General features: G+C 43.1%; 1 protein-coding gene across 8 annotated transcripts in view; it reads left to right on the forward strand.

Annotated features, from left to right (window-relative positions):
• TRIM2 (tripartite motif containing 2) overlaps positions 1–19,409 on the forward strand; it is a 181,506-nt gene that overhangs the window by 49,927 nt on the left and 112,170 nt on the right. For 3 of the 8 annotated variants that reach the window (XM_008000019.3, XM_008000021.3, XM_008000020.3), the window contains exon 1: positions 908–1,026. The exons of 2 other annotated variants lie outside the window; for them this stretch is intronic. In XM_008000019.3, the coding sequence (XP_007998210.1) occupies positions 997–1,026 (30 nt within the window). In that variant the 5' untranslated portion in view covers positions 908–996. Of the gene's footprint in view, positions 1–907; positions 1,027–16,426; positions 19,379–19,409 lie in introns of those variants that run through there. 3 more of the 8 variants (XM_008000024.3, XM_008000025.3, XM_037992972.2) reach the window with 2 other exon arrangements.

The raw sequence follows: 19,409 nt of genomic DNA on the forward strand, positions 1-19,409 counted from the left end.
GATCACACCCCTGCACTCCAGCCTGGGCAACACAGCAAGACTCTGTCTCAATAAAAAAAGAAAAAGAAAAATAGTAGGCGCGGTGGCACACTCCTGTAATCCCAGAACTTTGGGAGGCCAAGGCGGGCGGATCACTTGAGGCCAGGAGTTCAAGACCAGCCTGGCCAACATGGCGAAACCCCATCTCTACTAAAAGTACAAAAACTTACCGGGCGTGGTGGTGCATGCCTGTAATTCCAGCTACTCAGGAGGCTGAGGCAGGAGAATCACTTGAACCCAGGAGCCTGTGGTTGCAGTGAGCGGAGATTGTGCCACTGCACTCCAGTCTGGGTGACAGAGCAAAACTCCATCTCAATAAATAAATAAATAAATAAATAAATAAATAAAATAAAGATATACCAATCAAACAAGCGTTTGCTCTGTAGATGAGGTGAGTGCTTCTGATCAGATAGTATGTTCAATAAAATAAGCATGTCATCAAACTAACTTTCTTGGCATTTGTTCTTTGGTTGAAAAACTCCTGTTGACCTCATAAATACTGCATTTATTAACCCCAGAAGACAACAGATAGCTAATGCAACATAAATGTCTGTGGCTTTAAAAATACATATTATTATGTGTGCAGTCTACAAACACTTTCCTGAAATTGGTCTTCTGTGGGCAGTGATTTAAACTTTTCAACTTGGACGCTTTTCCTACTGGGGGCTGTAAAGATGAGAACTCAGCCCTTACTCTTCAGTGTTCCTCACTCCCGTCTCCCCTACTTTGGAATGAAACACAATATCTTAAGCAAACAGAGCCCAAAGAGGCTGCTCATTGGCTCTCATTGTCCCCTGATACTGCAGCCCCACCCCTTTGGCTTGTGCTCACTAGCTGTTTATATTTTAGTAAGGGCCACCCTTTAACTCGGCAGCTTGATGACTATAATGGGCCCAATTGTCTGCGAGCTGCGGGGAGCTGAGTCCCCAGATTGGAGGAGGCTGGCTCTGGTCTTCGATGCACAGGAGTGGCCGTTATGGAACGCAGGTAAGGACGCTTCTCAGTGTGTGATAATTCTTTTTCTGGGCCAGCTGGTTAATCCAGCTGGGAGAAACAAGTTGGGATTGAGTTGCTCCTTTTTCCTGGTTTTAAGTTTTTGCCTGCTGAAGATGGAAGGAAAAGACTGGGATTTGCTGACAAAGCTCACAGTGAGCTCTGTCAACCCAGGCAGGAAGGGAGTAAGGAAGCAAAAAATCGTGGGAGAGACACAGCTGGATTTGACACCAAAGCAACATGAATGTGGCAAAGCATAAGACCAGTTCCAGTGATGTTGTGAGACTCAAATGCTGTTTTATTTCCTAACATAGCTAGCCACAGTCAGGAGCTCAGCTGTGCCTCTCTGGGGTTTCTGTAAGCCAGCTGCTAGCCAATGTAACTCAGTCGACTCCCTTTGAAAGGACCTAATATCTGCTAGTATTTTCAAAGGGCAAACCATAGTAGTCTTGCATGTTATAAATAGGTCTATTCAGAAATGTGGGAACGGTTTAGAGCAGACAGCAGGCTGTAAAGTTTTACTGCCCCATAAAAGTGCTCAAAGGGTACTGTGTCCCTTCTGCCGTGGGGCTGTGGAATGAAGGAATAGCCCCAGGCGAATAGAGTGTTTGTCCTTGACTACCCAAGTGAGAAGTCAGCAGAGCCTGGGGACGCCATGTGAGTCAGGGGTGAAGCCTGACGTGGGGTCAGCCAGCCACATGTCCGGGTACTTGCTGGTTTCTGGGGTGTGAATGGGTGAGGATGGAAAACCACTCAGGCACCGGTCTTTGGTGCCTGCTTTATCTTCTTGGCTGGCCGGTTTGGTGCTCAGTGAGGCACCTCACTGCCTTGTCCTCAGTGCGCAGAGGGCAAGGAAGGGGTTGTGCTATCATTACGACCTGCAGGGTGGGGAGGGGGCTGCAATAACTTGAGTCCTGGGAATTGCTTTAGAAAGTCTTCCTCCTCCTCCTCCTCCTGTGAACAAAAGAATCACCTATGGCAGCTTTGATCAGATAAGTTTCTGGTAAGCCTCATTGGTGTGGAGTCGGTGAACTTTCGGTCTGTGTTAGTTATCGACAGGAGCCTGATAAAATGAAAAGGTGAGGTTTAATTTTTAGATAAAGCTAAAGGTGAACTATGGGACTCTAATACACCTAGTGCTTTGAAAGTCTCCCCACCTCTCCAAATTCCCACAACTTGTATGTATTATCTAGGTACACCTTGTTTAAAGCCACCATGCTGTTTGTGGTTCCTGGAGGTATTAAGTCAGAATACAAAGGGTATTTTTCGAATGAATTTGACCCCAGGCAACATGAATGCTTGAACCCATTGTATGAAAACAGCGGTCTCTAGAGCCCTGGAGAGGGATGAGTCACCCCACGTGGAGGTCCTGACAAGGAATGGACCTTCTGACTCTGCCAGTGAACTTTTGACTCTCCCAGGTGGGGTGGAGGCTCCAAAGGGAAAGGACAGGTGTGCATCATTCACCCTCCAGACCCACCGCAGGCCTCACAAATCCTGTTTGGTTAGGTCGGTACATTCTCACCTTCCCACCTAACTAGGTGTCCTACAGCGTAACTCACTTCTGACACTAACTGCAGTGAGTGCAGACCCCGAGGTTTAAGGTCTCAGTCCTACCTGGCTGGCTCGACCTCAGAGGCCAGTTGCAAGCTGAAGGTTGTCACCTGTGCTTCTGACCGGCTGGCTATCCATGAGAAGTTCTTACCATCCTTCCTAGATTACAAGCTGTGTAACTTTTTCTAGCTTTGTGCTGTAAATCAGAGATTGGCTTCTTGGGGCCAGTCTTCTGTTAGCATGACTCATGGAACTCAGGGAAACACTTAATTCCATTTACTGGTTTATTATAAAGAGTATTACAAAGGATAGAGACAAACGAATACATACAGCCAGGTGAAGAGATGGCTAGGGAGGGTCTTGGAGCTTCCATGCCCTCTCTGAGCACCACTCTCCCAGCATCTCCATGTGTTCAGCTCTCCAGAAGCCCTCCAGACCCGTTCCTTTGGGTTTTTATGGAGGCCTCATTACAAAGGCATGATTGATGAAACCATTGGCCATCAGTGATTGAGTCAACCTCCTGCCCCTCTTTGCTCCCTGGAAACAGGGTCAGGGGGTGTGTATGGGTAGAGTAGGGCGAAAGGGGCTGAAAGTTCCAACTCTCTAATCACATGCTTGGTTTCCCTGGCAACCAGCCCCCTCCAGAGGCAATCCGGGAGCCTTCAGTCTTCAATCATCTCATTAGCATACAAAAAGACTCTTTATCACTTTGTACGTTCCAAGGGTTTTTCTTTCTGTCTTTCTCTTTAAATTTTAAGACAGGGTCTTGTTCTGTCACCCAGGCTGGAGTGCAGTGGCACCATCACTCACGGCTCACTGCAGCCTCCACCCCTTGGGCTCAAGTGATCCTCCCCATCCTCCTGCCTCAGCCTACCAAAGTGCTGGGATTGCAGGTGCATGCCCCCATGCCCAGCCAATTGCAAGGGTTTTAAGAACTATGTGCCAGGAAGCAGAGACAAGACCAAATATATATTTCTTATTATAAATCACAGTATCACACCTTCCTCATGATTCACACTTCAGGTCACTTACTCACTGTGTAACTCTGTACAAGTTACCTAACCTCTCTGTGCCCCAGGTTCCTTATCTGTAAAATTCGCTAAATCCCAGGAAGGGCCAGCCACACTGGTAGGCCTATGTGGTGCGGTGGCCGATGGGGGATTGACGACGGGGGACAGACAACACATAGAGGCAGAAGCCAAAGAACACGGGTTTAAAAACAAGGAGTTAAGAGCAAGAGCTTTGATTCAGACAAACCTGGAGTCGAACCTCACTTTCGTTGTTTTAGTTGTATGTTATTGGGCAAGTTACCGAATCTCCCTAAGTCTGAATTCCTTCAGCCAAATAATGGGGATGACAATCCATTTCACTGTTTGATTGTGAGGTTTAAATGTGGTCATATATCAAAGTGCCTTATACAGCATTCAGTGCACAGCAAATACTCAGCAAATATTAATTATTTTATCATGACTGCTGCCAGCATCCAACGACAGTCCTAAATACCGTCTAAGTTTACCAAATGTCTCTCTGATTTACTGGTGACATTGGAGAAAGGAAACGCTAAGAGAATGCAGTGCAGTGGAAAGAAGGGCAGGCTGGACATCAGCGTTCTGGTCTCCATTCGGGACTGGCCAGCAGGTGGCTCTGGAAAAGGTTTGCCCTCTCTCCTGAGGCATGATCTTCAAAGTCCATTCTAGCTTCTATGACTTTCGATCTGACGGAAATCTCCCCCAGAGGAACTCATGAGTCATAAGTTAAACCTGGTTTGAAATCACCCTTGAGCTCCTTGCTGATTGATCATGCTTATCCATGTTGAAGGCTCATCCAGGAATAATAGATGGGTCTTGTGTGTGGTTTGAAAAGTTCACTTCTGGCCAGGTGTAGTGGTGCACACCTATAATGCCAGCATTTTGGGAGGCCAAGGTGGAAGGATCGCTTGAGGCCAAAAGTTCAAGACCAGCCTGGGCAACATAGTAAGACCTTGTCTCTAAAAGATATAAATAAAAAATTAGCCGGGCATGGTGGTACACACCTGTGGTCTCAGCTACTCAGGAGGCTGAGACAGTAGGATCACTCGAGCCTGGGAGGTAGAAGCTGCAGTGAGCTATGATTGTGCCAGTGCACTCCAGCCTGGGCAAGACCTCGTCTCAAAAGAAAAGTACACTTTTTATTTTCACAGGAGGTAATGATATATTCAAGTTGGTTACTTGACACAAGAAGAAATTTGTGTAATTTCTTACACAAATAAATTACACAATTTTAGATAAATTTCTTTATCTAAAATTATAATATGTTTTATTATTTAATAAATAACAAATCTGAAACTTATTTATCTAAAATTTGTGTTTATCTAAAATTTTCATAGTAAATTGTATGAAAAATATAATATCCCATAGATGTGTCAAGACCAGAACATAGGTCAAACAGAGCTGAACTCGAGTCCCAGGTCTACTGGTTGACTGCTAGTGACCTTGGGCAAGTCACTCACCCTCTCCAGTTCTTGTTTTCATCACCTGAAAATGGGAACAATATTGTCTGCCTTTTCGGGCTATGACGAGAATGGAAAGCTAGAACACGTAGATTGCCCTCCATAGTGCTTGGCATGGGTCGTTCCTTTTCCCTCCCAGATGGAACACTGTATCCATCCTGATGGAAATTTCTAGATGATGCTCCAGAAGATTCCAAGCAGAGAACATTTACAATTTCCATACATTACAGGAGGGTGAGCCTGCAAGGCAAGGTCTGGAGCTGGGAGCACATCTGGAACAGTGGGTAGGGACTGAGAACCATATACACACACATGAAGAAATGTGTTTGTTTACAAGATCTAGCATCAATTCCTTCTTTCTAAGATTTGACAAGACTGGAGCTATTTCTTCACCAGGCCCATTTTGTGAAAAACCCTGGGAAAACTGAGGTCCAGCAGCCTAAGATCTAACCCAATGGAATCAGGAAAAATGGTCGACAGGCCCCTGAAGGCATGTAAGGAGCAGGGAGCCTGGTGACCTTTGTGCACCCAAAGCCTCCCTAACTACAGTAATGGAACACCAATGTGGTTTACATGCATAATCCCTTGCATTTGAGAATTTTTATATCTACTTAAATTTTCAAACAAGGGACACTCACACCACCTCCCACACTTATCAGCATGCTGCTTTATCACTCTGATATGTTCAAGGGACCTACCCCCATAAAAGATGGAAGGTGAATCAGAAAACTCAACTGGAATGGGAGTTGTTTAGATATGCACAGTCTCACCTCAAAGGCACCTGCTGGGAACAAGATCCCATATCACACCTCCATTCCTGCTCAGCTTTTCAAGGGAGCATTTCCTGATACGTAGGTCTTTAACTACCAGGTGTATTTGCCCACTGTCCACCTGTGCCTTCAAGTACCATACTTAACAAATTGGAACTGAGGGAACAGTACACTTCACATTTTGCAACTGTTATGCGAACAGAACTTTAGTGAAATTCCTCAAACTATTGACTGTAGAAACCACGGGAGACAAAGGGTCAGTCTCTGACTTCACAAACGTTACTAACTTGAAATATGAGATCTATTCCCTAAAGAGTGTGTGGGAGGAAGACATTTAAATCTGTAGTGCCCTCAAAGCCTCACTCTAAACCTGGTCTGGCACTTTTCTATGTGTGTTCTTTGATATGGTAAGTAGCTAAAGTGTTATCCCACCAGAGACCTTCCAAAGGTAGGGTTCTCACTGGGTCATTTTCATCCATATGGCTTCTCTCAGTCTTTGCAGGAGAGTAAAATAGAGTTTCAACTGAACTTTGAAGCTGTAACCTGACCTCAGAATCACGCACCATAAAGAGCATTTGTGCTTCTCAAGATAGTTTCAAATCCACATGGTTTTCCAAAATATTCCTAGTTGCCACATTGGGTGATTTAATTTTTCTTTTTTCTTTTTTTTTTTGAGATGGAGTCTCACTCTGTCGCCCAGGCTGGAGTGCAGTGGCAAGATCTCAGCTCACTGCAACCTCCACCTTCCAGGTTCAAGCGATTTTACTGCCTCAGCCTCCCAAGTAGCTGGGATTACAGACATCCCCCACCACGCTCAGCTAATTTTTGTATTTTTAGTAGAGATGGGGTTTTGCCACATTGGCCAGGCTGGTCTCAACTCCTGACCTCTGGTGTTCTGCCTGCCTTGACCTCCCAAAGTAATGGGATGTCAGGCATGAGCCACCGTGCCTGGCCTGGGTGAGTTAATTTTAAATATAGAGACATCAAGCAAAATGTTGCCGAGGAGCCTCTTTCTGCAGCAAAAGTCCTGTGAAATCTGCAAGGCCATCTTTTTCATGGGTCCTCAAACGTTTCACAGGCAACTGGGCAATAATTGCATTTCCAGGAATGCCAAATGGAGCCAAATCCTTTTAACAGCTCACTGACAGGCAGGTTATTCCACTGGGGACCGAAAGGCAAGAACTAGAGGTCTCAAAATATTGGATTCTTGGTTTGTGTTCTTCACTGGATGATTCTATTTTCTTGAGAGCATTTTTAACAAAACAGCAGCAATCAGTGATTTCTTAGAAATGTGGCCCCTTTACATACAGCTTCAGTGAGGCTAGCTCTTGTGTTTCCTGGATACTCTGTGTGTTCTGGACATACTGGAGGCACACCATAAATATTAATTAATGTTGGCCATTACAAAAGGAAAATGAAAAGACCCCCATAAGGCAGCAGTGACCCTAGAAGCCCCAGAAGTCGTGTTGGAACTGTGACAAGGAAAGATAGTTACAAGACCTGAAAAAAGCAGCTCTCTTCCCACACTCAACACATGCAGTAAACCCAGGGGCACCATTGTCTGAGCTGTCACTGGAGGGCTGGGAGGAGACAGGGGATGGGGCAATGGCAGCCTGCCCACCCCTCCTCATCACTGTCCAGAGGCATTCAGGAAACACAGGTTTCCAATATGAGGCTGCCTTTTTTTTCTCACAAGCCATGCTCATCAGGAATCCATAGTGGCCATCTGCACACAGACCTGGTGGTGTCTCAAGCTTCCAGGTGTGGTTTTGGAGGCAGAGTCCTTGGGGAAGGAGGAGTTGCTGACAGTGAGGTAACCTAAGGTCAACTCTGGACAGTGCTGGGTGGAAGAAGAGAGTAGTGGCTGCTGATGCCTGTCCTTTCTAGGAATTGGGGTTACTGGGTCGGAGAAACATCTCAATACCTTCCAGGTTTCTAAGCCTGGTTGTAAACCTGCTCCTTGATAAGAGAAACCACATCCAACCTTTAGGAGCAAGGTGGGGCAACTTGGGAGCAGATCCTCGTTCATTTGTTTGTTTGTTTTTGCTTGCCTGTTTGCTTTTTTCTTTCTTTCTTTCTTTCTTTTTTTTTATTTTTTATTTTTTATTTTTTGAGACAGGGTTGCACACTGTTGCCCAGGCTGGAGTGCAGTGGTGCAATCATGGCTCACTGCAGCCTTCACCTCCCAGACAGGTGATTCTCCCTCCTCAGCCTCCCAAGTACCTGAGACTACAGGCATGCACCACCGTGCCTGGCTATTTTTGTTTGTTTGTTTGTTTTTTTGTGTATTTGGGATTTTACCACATTTCCTAGGCTGGTCTCTGAACTCCTGGGCCCAAATAATCTGCCCACCTGGGCCTCCCAAAGTGCTGGATTACAGGCATGAACCACCACACCCAGCCTACAAATTCTTATATGACCATTTGAATTCTAGTTGGATTTGTTTTCGCCCCTCTTGTGCTTGTAACTCAAACTTTAATACTCGAAAAAGTTCACCAAATTTAAATTTACTTTTCTAAATCTGTGAGAAGACTGTCTCCGAAGATGGTTTGTTATTGCACATCTTTTCCCCCAAGAGATGGAAATATCGTTTCTCTATTCTCTTTCCCTTAGTCTTTCAAAAACTCAAAGTGGGTGAGGAGGAAGTGCCTGCTTCTAACTTCTGGCAGTAGGCTACACTTCCCGGCCTGTCAGAATGGCCTCTTTGCGGGCTTCAACCTTTATGAGAAATAAAGCTGTCCTTTAGCAAAGTCATCAAGCTAAGTATCTGTCAACAGATGATGATTAAAGTGTGATACATATACACCATGGAATACTACTCAGCCGTAAAAAGAATGAAATCATGCCTTTGGTAGCAACATGGATGAACCTGGAGGCCATTATCCTAAGTGAAATGAGTCAGAAACAGCCAAAAACTGCATGTTCTCAGTTATAAGTGGGAGGTACACAATGGGTATATGTGGGCATAGAGAGTGGAATAATAGGCATGGAGGCTCCAAAAGGTGGGAAGATGGAAGGGGATAAAGGATAAAATATTGCCTATTTGGTATAATGTACATTACTCAGATGATGAGTACACTAAAGGCCCAGACTTCACCATTATGCAGTATTTCCATGTTAGAAAACTGCACTTGTGGTGGTGCATGCCTGTGGTCCCAGCTATTCAGGAGGCAGAGGAGAGAGAATTGTTTGAGCCTGGGAGTTTGAGGCAGTGAGCTGTGATCGCACCACTGCACTCCAGCCTGGGCAACCAAGTGAGACTTTGTCTCTAGGAAAAAAAAAGAAAGAAAGAAAAAGAAAAGAGGTGGATGCAGACTGGAGATTTAGGAAAGCCTTTTCAGCTCCTTTCTCTTGCCAAGTCTTGTCTGTGGCTTTGGTGGGTGGTTTTGTTTGGGGGCTTGTCTTCTTTATTCCCTTTTCTTTTTTCTTTTAATCAAAGCAGTCTGTTCTGGTACTGCCAGTGAAACAACTCTTTCCAGTTCCTTCGCATGGTGGTTGTGCACGTAGCCTCCAGGCCTGGGCTTGCATCAGTCATTTTGTCTATTCATACAAAGGGAATTTAGGCTGTGTTCAGTTCATCTCCTACCAGGGCTTGTGCTTTCACAGCCACTGCCTGGGAAGCTTTGTGTGCATGAGATATCACCAGTCTGCCAGGCTACCAGCTTAACTGTAAGTGGAGAGACTAACAGATGAAGCAATGACTGTGTGCCAGGAACTGTTCGAAGTGCTTTATGTGTATGAATCAGTCAGCCCACTATTATTGTTCTTCTCCATTTTCAGATGAGGAAACCGAGGCTCAGATTGTTGAGAAAATTGTCCCAAGCCACACAGTTGGTCAGGGGCAGGCCAGCATTCAGTTTCCAGAGCCTGTGTTTTTAACCATTATGTGACACCTCCAGGGTACATTATGTTCTTTTGTATGAATGTGCAAAAAATATGTCTTCATGTTTCTATTTCTGTTCATTTAACTTGTTTCAATTTTTTTCTATCATAAATAATACAGCAATGAATGTTTTTGCAATAATAACTGATAATAATAGTTAACATTTGTTGAACTGCTAATGATGTGATGGGCTCTGTTTCAAGTTCTTTATGCATCTTAACTAATTTAATCTTTGTAGCAATCCTACTATTATTTTCATTTATTTGTTTATTTGTTTATTTATTTATTGAGATGGAGTCTCACTGTGTCGCCCAGGCTGGAGTGCAGTGGCATGATCTCAGCTCACTGCAACCTCCATCTCCCAAGTTCAAGCAATTCTCCTGCCTTAGCCTCCCAAGTAGCTGGGATTATAGGCATGTGCCACCACGCCTGGCTGAGTTTTGTATTTTAGGTAGAGACTGGTTTCACTACGTTAGCCAGGTTGGTCTCGAACTCCTGACCTCAGGTGATCCACCCGCCTCGGCCTCCCAAAGTGCTGGGATTAAAGGCATGAACCACCATGCCCGGCCAATCCTACTATTATTAGCATTTAACAGAAGACGGAAAGGAGGCACAGGGCAGTTGGCTACATACTTTGTTCCAGATTGCACAGTTAGAAAGTGGCAGCTTAGCACCATAAGACATGGTGAGGAAAAAAGAAAAAAAGAAAAGTGGAAGGGCTGGCACTGAAACCCAGAGCTGGAACTCTTATGATAGTGTCTGGACAATATCTGTGACCACACCTCTGATCGTGCCTCAGGAAAGATTTTTAAAGTGAAATTACTAGAGCATAAGATATAATCATTTTAAAGGTTTTTGATACATCTTACAAAAGTGCTTTTCAATAACACTGGTTGATCATGCTCATTTGCATTTCCATGAGCACTGTGTGATCGATCAAGGACTCTAAAAGTTCGATAAGCCACTGATAAATGGAGATGCCCCTCTAAGTCCCTGGGCAGTAAAACCTGACTGGCATAGCCTCCGAGATCCTGCAGAATGTTGAGGAGAGCTTGGATTTAGGAGATTAAGAGGGTCAAACTCTGTTCTGTCCATTTTAAAAAATAAGTTTTGTTTAAGAGGAACTATCTAGTATGCTGAAGACAGCATCAGGTATCTGTAAAATTGCTGTTTGTAACTCAGGATCTTGGAACAAAAGAAACAATAAAGAAAATTCGGAACCAGAACTGTTTAACCTAAGGAAAACTTTTGTCCAAAGCAGCCTCTCAGTGTTCCACATCATTTGCATCATTATGAATAACGACAACAGCAATTAAGGTTTATATTGCATTTTTAGCTGAACACGTGCCTCTCTCATATTTCTTAGACCAAGCCAGCGTTTCTTGTACTTTCCTGAAGATGAGAAATACCAAGAGGTGTTGTTAGCTAGATCATCATAAATAATCAGGCCTCCCCTAGGTAAGTTCTGATTTAGGAGGTCTGGGTTGGAGCATTAAATCTGTATTTTGACAAGCATACTAGGTGATTTTTGTTTTCTGGGAATTTTGGAAACTACTGGAACACACAATAAAATAGCTGTAATAAGTTCTTTTTTCAGTGTTAAGCTATTGACATTAGAATGCTTGCTTTTAATTGGAATCAGATGTTAAAATCTACAACGATCAGTCATTGCAACTGAAGTAACAATTATATACTAGCCTCACTTAGCATTCTTCACCCACACTGGTTACCTAAATGTACCTCTGTTAGTTCTCTTGAATGTCTATTATATAGGCAGATGCAACTTGCAAATCACACTAACTCGAACATACACTTCAGTGCCTCACTAGAACCCCTAATTGGCATCTTTTTCCTAAGTCAATATACTTGGCATATGCCTGGCTAAAGTGTCACTTTCTCTTGTTTAGACCCTGAAGCTGATGTAGACTGGGAACTGATTACTGAGATCCAGACAAAGCTCCTCCTCTCCTCCACATAGGCCCACCCACCAAGAATCCCTACATTGGGAACCCTTGGGGTTCAAGGATCATGAGTCTGGGGCATGCCCCTGGGATCACTGTTCGGAGCTGAAAATGCATTTCCCCATGGAAACATTGATGTGGTGCCATTTTGCTAGAGTCCAAGTACATTTTCTGGTTTTTGTGGGCTGATCTGAGCACTTGCTGCCATTTATAATATTTCTATAAAAAATATCAAGCTCAAAACTACATTAGGGAGGGGAGCATCTGGAGTGTTGGAAATGTCCCATTTCTTGTTCTGGATGGTGTTTTTACCCTGTTACAATCCCTTTGTGATATTTCATTGAGCCGTTGCCTTAGGATTTGTGCACTTCTCTGTTTTAAAATTATATTTATTTAAAATGTCAACATATGGGGCTTTGCAAGAAAAAAGGTTTCTTAAATAAAACCCCTCCATATGGAATATAGCCTTTTGGAAATTAAAGACAGACATTGAAATCTGTGATTAATATAAAGAATAAGGAAATAAATCAATTATCATATTTTTTTCACATGTTGGATAAAAGATTTCAAAAGAAACCCTTTCATGGTTCCTTCTATTTGTTTTTTCATCTGTAATTTGGGAATAAAACAGACATTCAGTCACAATAGCCTCAAGCAATACAGTTCAAAAAACTTTTTTGCCTGTTTTTATATTTTCTGTTGTTGCTTGATGCAAGTGAGGTTTTCAGCTGGAAACTTCAAAAGCCTGACACATATTAAAAATACGCAGATTGATGATGAGTGGGATTTTTGGCAAGCAATTGAGAAAAATCACCAAGACTCCAAAGAGAGTTGTTCTCTTTCTGTCTTGGCTTTCTCATGTGCTGTTTCTTAACGTTTGGCTTGAAGCAGTGTATGGTTCTGTAATGTGACTTGAAGCCTCTATTGAGTAAGCATCCCTGGAGACTAAGGAACATCTTTCTATGCTAATAGATTAGTCCAAGAAGATCAATGTATCATCATTTCAAGAAAATATTACAAGAAAGTATGCTCTTACTCTAATGGAAGCCAGTAGCAATTTCCTTGTCAATTTCCCAGCTATTTTTAAATATTATTTTAGTACTTAGTTTCCTGGGCTGACTCTACGTTCAATCTAAAATTAATTGTTTGTCCCAGTTCACTGTCTTAGTCTCTGGACTCCAGTTGCAACTTTCATGAGATTCCATTCCTCTCCTGCAGAGGGTTTAAAGGGCTGCAGAATAAGACGGCAGCTTGCACATTCTTTTGACAAGACAAAAGGAGGCATGTTTCTCAATTTTTCCCTTAGTTTCTACCCCCAGAAGTTCACAAGATGAGTGTCCAAGTCCATTTGTGCTACTATAACAAAATACCTGAGGCTGGCTAATTTATAGACAATAGAAATTTATTTTTCAGTTCTGGAGGCTGGGAAGTTCAAGATCAAAGCACCAGGAGGTTTGGTGTCTGCTGAGAGCTGCTCTGTGATTCAAAGGTGGTGCTGTGAGTGTCTTTACATTGCCAAGGGGATGGAAGGACAAAAGGGTTTGCTAGTTCCCTCAAGTCCTTTTATAAAGGCATTAATCCATTCATGAAAGGGGAGCCGTCATGAACTAAACACTTCCTAAAGGCCCCACCTCTTAATACTATCACACTGGTAGTTAAGTTTCAACATATGAAGTTGGGGGCCCACATTCAGGCCATAGCAATGAGATTCTGTGAGTTCTTTGATTTAGATGAACTTTGTTTAGATGAACTTTCTTTCATTTCTCCCCAGCATCTTACCGTGAGCACAGTCAATACAACTGAAAATTAAGCTTTGCTTTTTCTTTTCAAAGTGGCTCTCTCTTTTTTTCTGCTCATGTTTCTGTTAAATGACATGATTTTATTTTTTAATTTATAAAACCTTTTGGAGTTTATGCTAATTCAATTATGGGACCCTAGACAAAAAGGAGACATAAACTCCCCAAGGAGTATACAGGGTAATAAGGAGATGAGGTGCAGGTACAGATAACCCAAGTACCCAGGAGGCTGGAAGTGCTGTCACTGAAATACAAAGTATACAGGATTCAGAGCAAGAGGTCATTCTCATCCATGGGTACCAGTTGAACTTCATCAGGAATGGGCAAGATTTGGACAGGGGAAGATGAAGAAAAGACCACCCCATACTCAGCAGGAACAGATACTTCAAAGGCAATAAAGTACAGGTCAGTTGAAACTGAGGGAGTCAGTGCAAGAACTGCTGTGAAGTTTAATTTTACAGCATAGGAGAAAGTTAAGTTCTAAAACCAGCACTTAAAAAAGAGAGTCATGGTGACTCAGTGACGCTTGACAATCTGAACATACTGCCTCTCAGTAATTCTCATACCACCAAGATGTCCTTCCAGTGTTGCAACAAATCATGATTTCTTCGATCACCAGATGAAGCAGTTGGATATGTTTAGGGGCTATGTTGGAGAGCAGGGAGAGACAGAGAATAAGAATAAGAATGTATTTTTAGAAAGTAAATCACACTTACCATGACAGGATGCTCATACAGTCATAGCCACAGGGGAATCAAGATTGAGAACATTTCAGGTTTTCTCCAAGTTCTCCAAAGAAAAATGTACAAAGATCATGAATCGGCAATTTAAAGGAAATAGTAATGATTAATGATCATATGTAAAAAGTTCAACATCACTAATGATCCCATAAATCTAAATTTCAGAAGGAAGTTATTATTTTCTCTCTATCAAATTCACAAATCTTTATAAATAACACTGCTGGTGAATATGTGCATCTTAATTTCATGCATTGCTAATGAGAATGTAAATTGGTACAACCTTTGTAGAAAGCAGTTGTGCACAAGAAAAAATTGAGACTATAAATGGTAATGTAATTTATTCACTTATTCAGTTGCAAATATTTATTAAGCATATTGTATGTCTGGCAATGGATTTATCTGTAGGCAGTGGATCTGTAAATGATTTCTATTTTATGTCTTGCTCTGTCACCCAGGCTGGAGTGCAGTGGTGCAATCAAAGCTTACTGCAGCCTTTTGCTCCTGGGCTCAAGCAATCTACCCACCTCAGCCTCCCGAGTAGCAGGGACTACAGGCATGCACCACCACACTCAGCTAATTATTTTATTCTTTTTGTAGAGACGGGGTCTTTCTACGTCGACCAGGGTGGCCTCCAATTCTTGAGCTCAAGTGATCCTCCCACCTTGGATTCCCAAAGTGCTGGGATTCAGGTGTGAGCCACTGTGCCCGACCTATTTTATTCTTTATACTTTTATGGGTTTTCCAAATTTTCTAGAATATTTAATTGCCTTTTATCAAAAACATGCATTTTAATAAATCCTTTCCATCTTTTAGGGCTCATGTCAAGTCTACAAATCTACCCTTTCCATATAGGATTTCCTGGACTTTAGGAAGTGCTCTCTCATTTTTCTGTGACCCTTCCAAATGAGTCTTTTCATATATCATCTTGAGTTGTAGCCACTTGTATGTATGACTTTCTTCCCAACTAGTAAGGGAGTTACTGAAGAATAAGGATTGTGGTGTAGAAATCCTAAATTTTTAGGCAAAAGCCTAGTTCTCCTTCCCTACCTTCTCCATGAAGCCTTTTCTACTACTCAAAGAGGAAAAAAAAAAAAAAAGGTGATTTCTTCTTCCCTGAATTCTCGAAACAGTTTTTTATGTCTCTATTATGGAGAGTAAGACACCCTGCTTTGCTTTGGATTACAGGAGATTGTCCTTGTCCTGACCACCCATTCAGTTTTGGATTATAGTTCATTGTGTTTATCTTAACCATAGCACCCATTAGTCATCCAACTCCTTACTATAGGAAATGAATCTCATGTCTCTATGTGCCCAGGGTAGTGTTTTACATAAGGTGTGTGCTCAGTAAACATTGTTGATCTTATGACAGAATGAAACCGGCTCTTTCCAGCGATTTCAAACAGGCGCATTTCAGTTAGTCTGGAATCCAAAGTTTCAGAGTGCCATGCAAGAAGCAGACCCAACTTTTGAGGAGTGGCAGTCATAAAGCCCCATCCACCAGAAAAAAATCTACCAGGAAATGAATTCATTCCAATGTTGCAACTTCTGATGCCCCAAATAGTAGACTTCTGATGCCCCAAATAATACTATTTAGTGCCTTTATGGGTCCTGAGAACTTTATCTGTGAAGCCCTACCTTCTTTCTCCATCTTACGAACTTCTAAAAATTATTTCCCAAAAGAATTCCACCCTTTCATTCCTAAATTGAACACCATAGATTTGCCCTGAAACCCAGTTTCAGGCCCTCATCTTCCACATGTGGTCATTGAGAGAAAAGTTTAAAATCAAGGACTGCATAAGTATTATTTTAGAATTTAAAAAATGGGCCCAGAATGGTAGCTTACACCTGTAACTCCACACTTTGGGAGGCCAAGGTGGGTGGATCACTTGAGCTCAGGAGTTCAACACCAGCCTGGGAAACAAAGTAAGACCCTATCTCCCTGAAAAATACAAAAATTAGCCAGGTGTGGTGGCACAAGCTCTGGTCCCAGCTACTTGGCAGGCTGAGGTGGGAGGATGGCTTGAGCTTGGGAGGCAGAGGTTGCAGTGAGCCGAGGTCATGCCACTGCATTCTAGCTTTGGTGACAGAGCCAGACCCTGTCTGGAAAAAATAAAAATAAATACAATGAGTAAAATAAAATAAAATGAAGGAAATAGAGCACAAGATTCATTTCCATTTAATACACAATTTATTGTTTTCCAGGATTTTGCAACGCCTTGTCCTGGGCACTAAGGATTATCCAAAGATTAAACAGGATGTTGATCTCATAAGATCCCGTGGGGCTATGGCAATGTAATTGAGGAAAGGGAGGAACAGTGTAAAAGGAGTCAAGAGATGGGGAGGTCATTGCCCTTGACTGCAGGGTTCTGGGCCAGAATTGGGTGGAAGTGGGAAATAAATAGGAAGGCCACTGGTAACTGCTCATAATTGTGTCAGTGGTGACTGCTGATGCTTTGAGTCTGTGCCCAGTAAATACAAGACGTAGGCGGGATTCAGTTAGAATGAGAAAAGCTTTAGGAAAAAATAAAAATCAAAGTTCTAAGGCAATATTGGATAGAAGATATAATGAGAGACAGGTTGTTATAGAAAAGGATGGCATTTAACAGAACACAGTGCATCTGTGAGTTTTCTTAGCTTCTGACAACAGACATTACTCTAGTTAGTCTGAAAGTAAAAGGAATTTATTAAAGGTTATTAGGACACCATCAAGAAAGTGAAAGGACAGCCTATAGAATAAGAACAAATATTTTCAAAGCATACATCATATAAAGAACTCACATCCAGAATGTGAGAATTCAACAATAAAAGACAAGTTTAAAAGGACAATTTAAAATGGGCAAATAGTGTTGGTTGTACAACAATGTAAATGTACTGTTCACAGTATATATACATTTTGATATAACAAAATAGTAAATTTTGGTATATATATTTAACCCCAATTTTAAAAATAAATTTTTAAAAATGGGCAAAAATTTCAATAGGCATTTCTACAAAGAAGATATCCAAATGGTCAACAAGCACATGAAAAGATACTTAACATTATTTGTCATTAGGGAAATGCAAAGCAAAACCACAATGAAATACCACTTCACACCCACCAAGAAATTGAAACCCTCATACATTACTTGTGGTAGTGTAAAATGGTGTAACTGCTTTGAAAAACAGTCTGGCAGTTCTTCAAAATGTTAAACATAGAATTAGTGTATGACCCAGCATTTTCACTCCTAGGTAAATACCCAAGAGAAATGAAAATATATGTCCACTCAAAAACTTGCATTCAAATGTTCATAGCAGCATTATTTATACTAGCCACAAGTGGAAACAATCCAAATGTCTATCAAATGTTGAACAGATAAGCAAAATGTAGTGTATTTATGTAATATAGCATTCTTTGGCAATAAAAAGTCATGAAGTACTGACACATGCTACGTGGATACCTGAGTAAACTGAAAAAACTTTGCTGAGTGAAAGAAGCCAGACACAAAAGCCCACACATATTATATGATTTCATTTATATGAAATGTCCGAGCGTGGTGGTGTGCCTATAATCCCAATTACTCAGGAGGCTGAGGGTGAAGATCGCTTGAGCCCAGGAAGTCAAGGCTGCATTGAGCCATGTTCGTGCCACTGCACTCCAGTCTGGGCAACAGAGTGAGACCCTGTCTCAACACAAACAAACAAAAAACCGAACAAATGCAGCCTCCTCTGGGAGGCTTTTCTTCATTTCCTGCTTCTATGTTCCTAAAACCCTCTGGGCATACATTTCCATCATTTTATAGTGTTTTGAAATTGTAGATCGTCCCTCCCCACCTTCCCCCTGCCCTCAAAAGAAGATAAGGCCCTTGAAAGTAGACTCATGCTTTTTCCAGCTTTCTATTCTCAGCCTTGTGACTAATGAAGGAAGGTAGGAAGAAAAGGAAGGAGGAAGGAAGGAAGGAGGGAGGGAGCGAGGAAGAAAGGGAGGAAGGAAGAAAGAAAAAGAAGGAAAGAGCGAGGAAGGGAGGGAGGGAGAAAAGAAGGAAGGAAAGAGCAAGGAAGGAAGGGAGGGAGGAAGGAAGGAAGGCGGGAGGGAGCGATGGAGGAAGGCAGGCAGGAAGGAAGGGAGGGAGAAGAGAAGGAAGGAAAGAACGAGGAAGGAAGGAAGGGAAGAGCGAAGGAAGGAGGGAGGAAGGAAGGAAAGAAGGAAGGAAGGGAGAGGAAAGGAAGGGTCCCTACTCCAACTTCTTTTACGCAGTAAAAAAGGCCTGTAGAGACATTCATGGCTCATCATTTTCAGGACTGATTGTATCATACTTGGCTCATTTGTTAGAATTCACTTGAAGGAAACGGAGATTTTTTTCTTCGCTCACATTCAGGAGCTATGCTTGCTTATAATGAACTGTCATGATGGAGGCTGGCCCATTTCAGCTCTCTCAGCCCCGTCAAGCTGAACTCACTTCCCCTGAAAGGACAGTGTTTGCATTTGTGTTTACGGGACTGGGGAGGAGGATGGGTTTTCAGAAGACCTGAAAACCGAGCCAACCCCCTTTTCCTGCCCCCCTGTGCTGCGATTGGCCCATCCTGGAGGCTGGCTGCAAGAGCCTTTAGTCATCCCAAGGAAATCTTTCTGGAACCGGGCACCAACTTGCGTGTTTGTTTTCATGCTCTTTGTGCGGGGATTAGCTGTCGTGCCGGGCCTGAAAATGCTGCGAGCGCTGGGCGACATCTAATCCAGGATTTGCCTCTGCCTCGCGGTTGATGGAAAACAGATGTCTCACTGCTCTGGGCCTGAGCACATAATGGAAATGACCGACCAGAGAGCCGTTTGGAGCCGAGGACACCCGGTGAAGGTCCTTCAGAGTCCAGCCAGGAGGCCGACTTTCCTCCTCTGGTCTGTTTTTACTACTTGAGCCGCTCGCTCAGCAAACGGCCTTGGATAAAGCAGTTTCACCTTCAGATCGCCTGGGGCTGCAGAAGCGCGGTTGCCCGGGAGGAAAGAGGAGGCGGAGAGGGGCGGGTGCGAAGTCCTAGGTCGCCCGCCCGCCCGCCGCCTGATGTCGTGAGCGAGCGCACCTCTGCCCTGGGTGGGGGCGCAGCGAGGTCCAGGCCCCAGGGGTGAGGCCCAGGCCCCTCCGGAGCGCGCGTTGTCCCCGCGAAGCGAGTCGCCGTCTCGCAGTAAGTCGTGGCTCGGGCTGTGCCCTGGGAA

Source organism: Chlorocebus sabaeus, chromosome 7 (genome assembly GCF_047675955.1).
Source record: "Chlorocebus sabaeus isolate Y175 chromosome 7, mChlSab1.0.hap1, whole genome shotgun sequence".
NCBI lineage: Eukaryota > Metazoa > Chordata > Mammalia > Primates > Cercopithecidae > Chlorocebus > Chlorocebus sabaeus.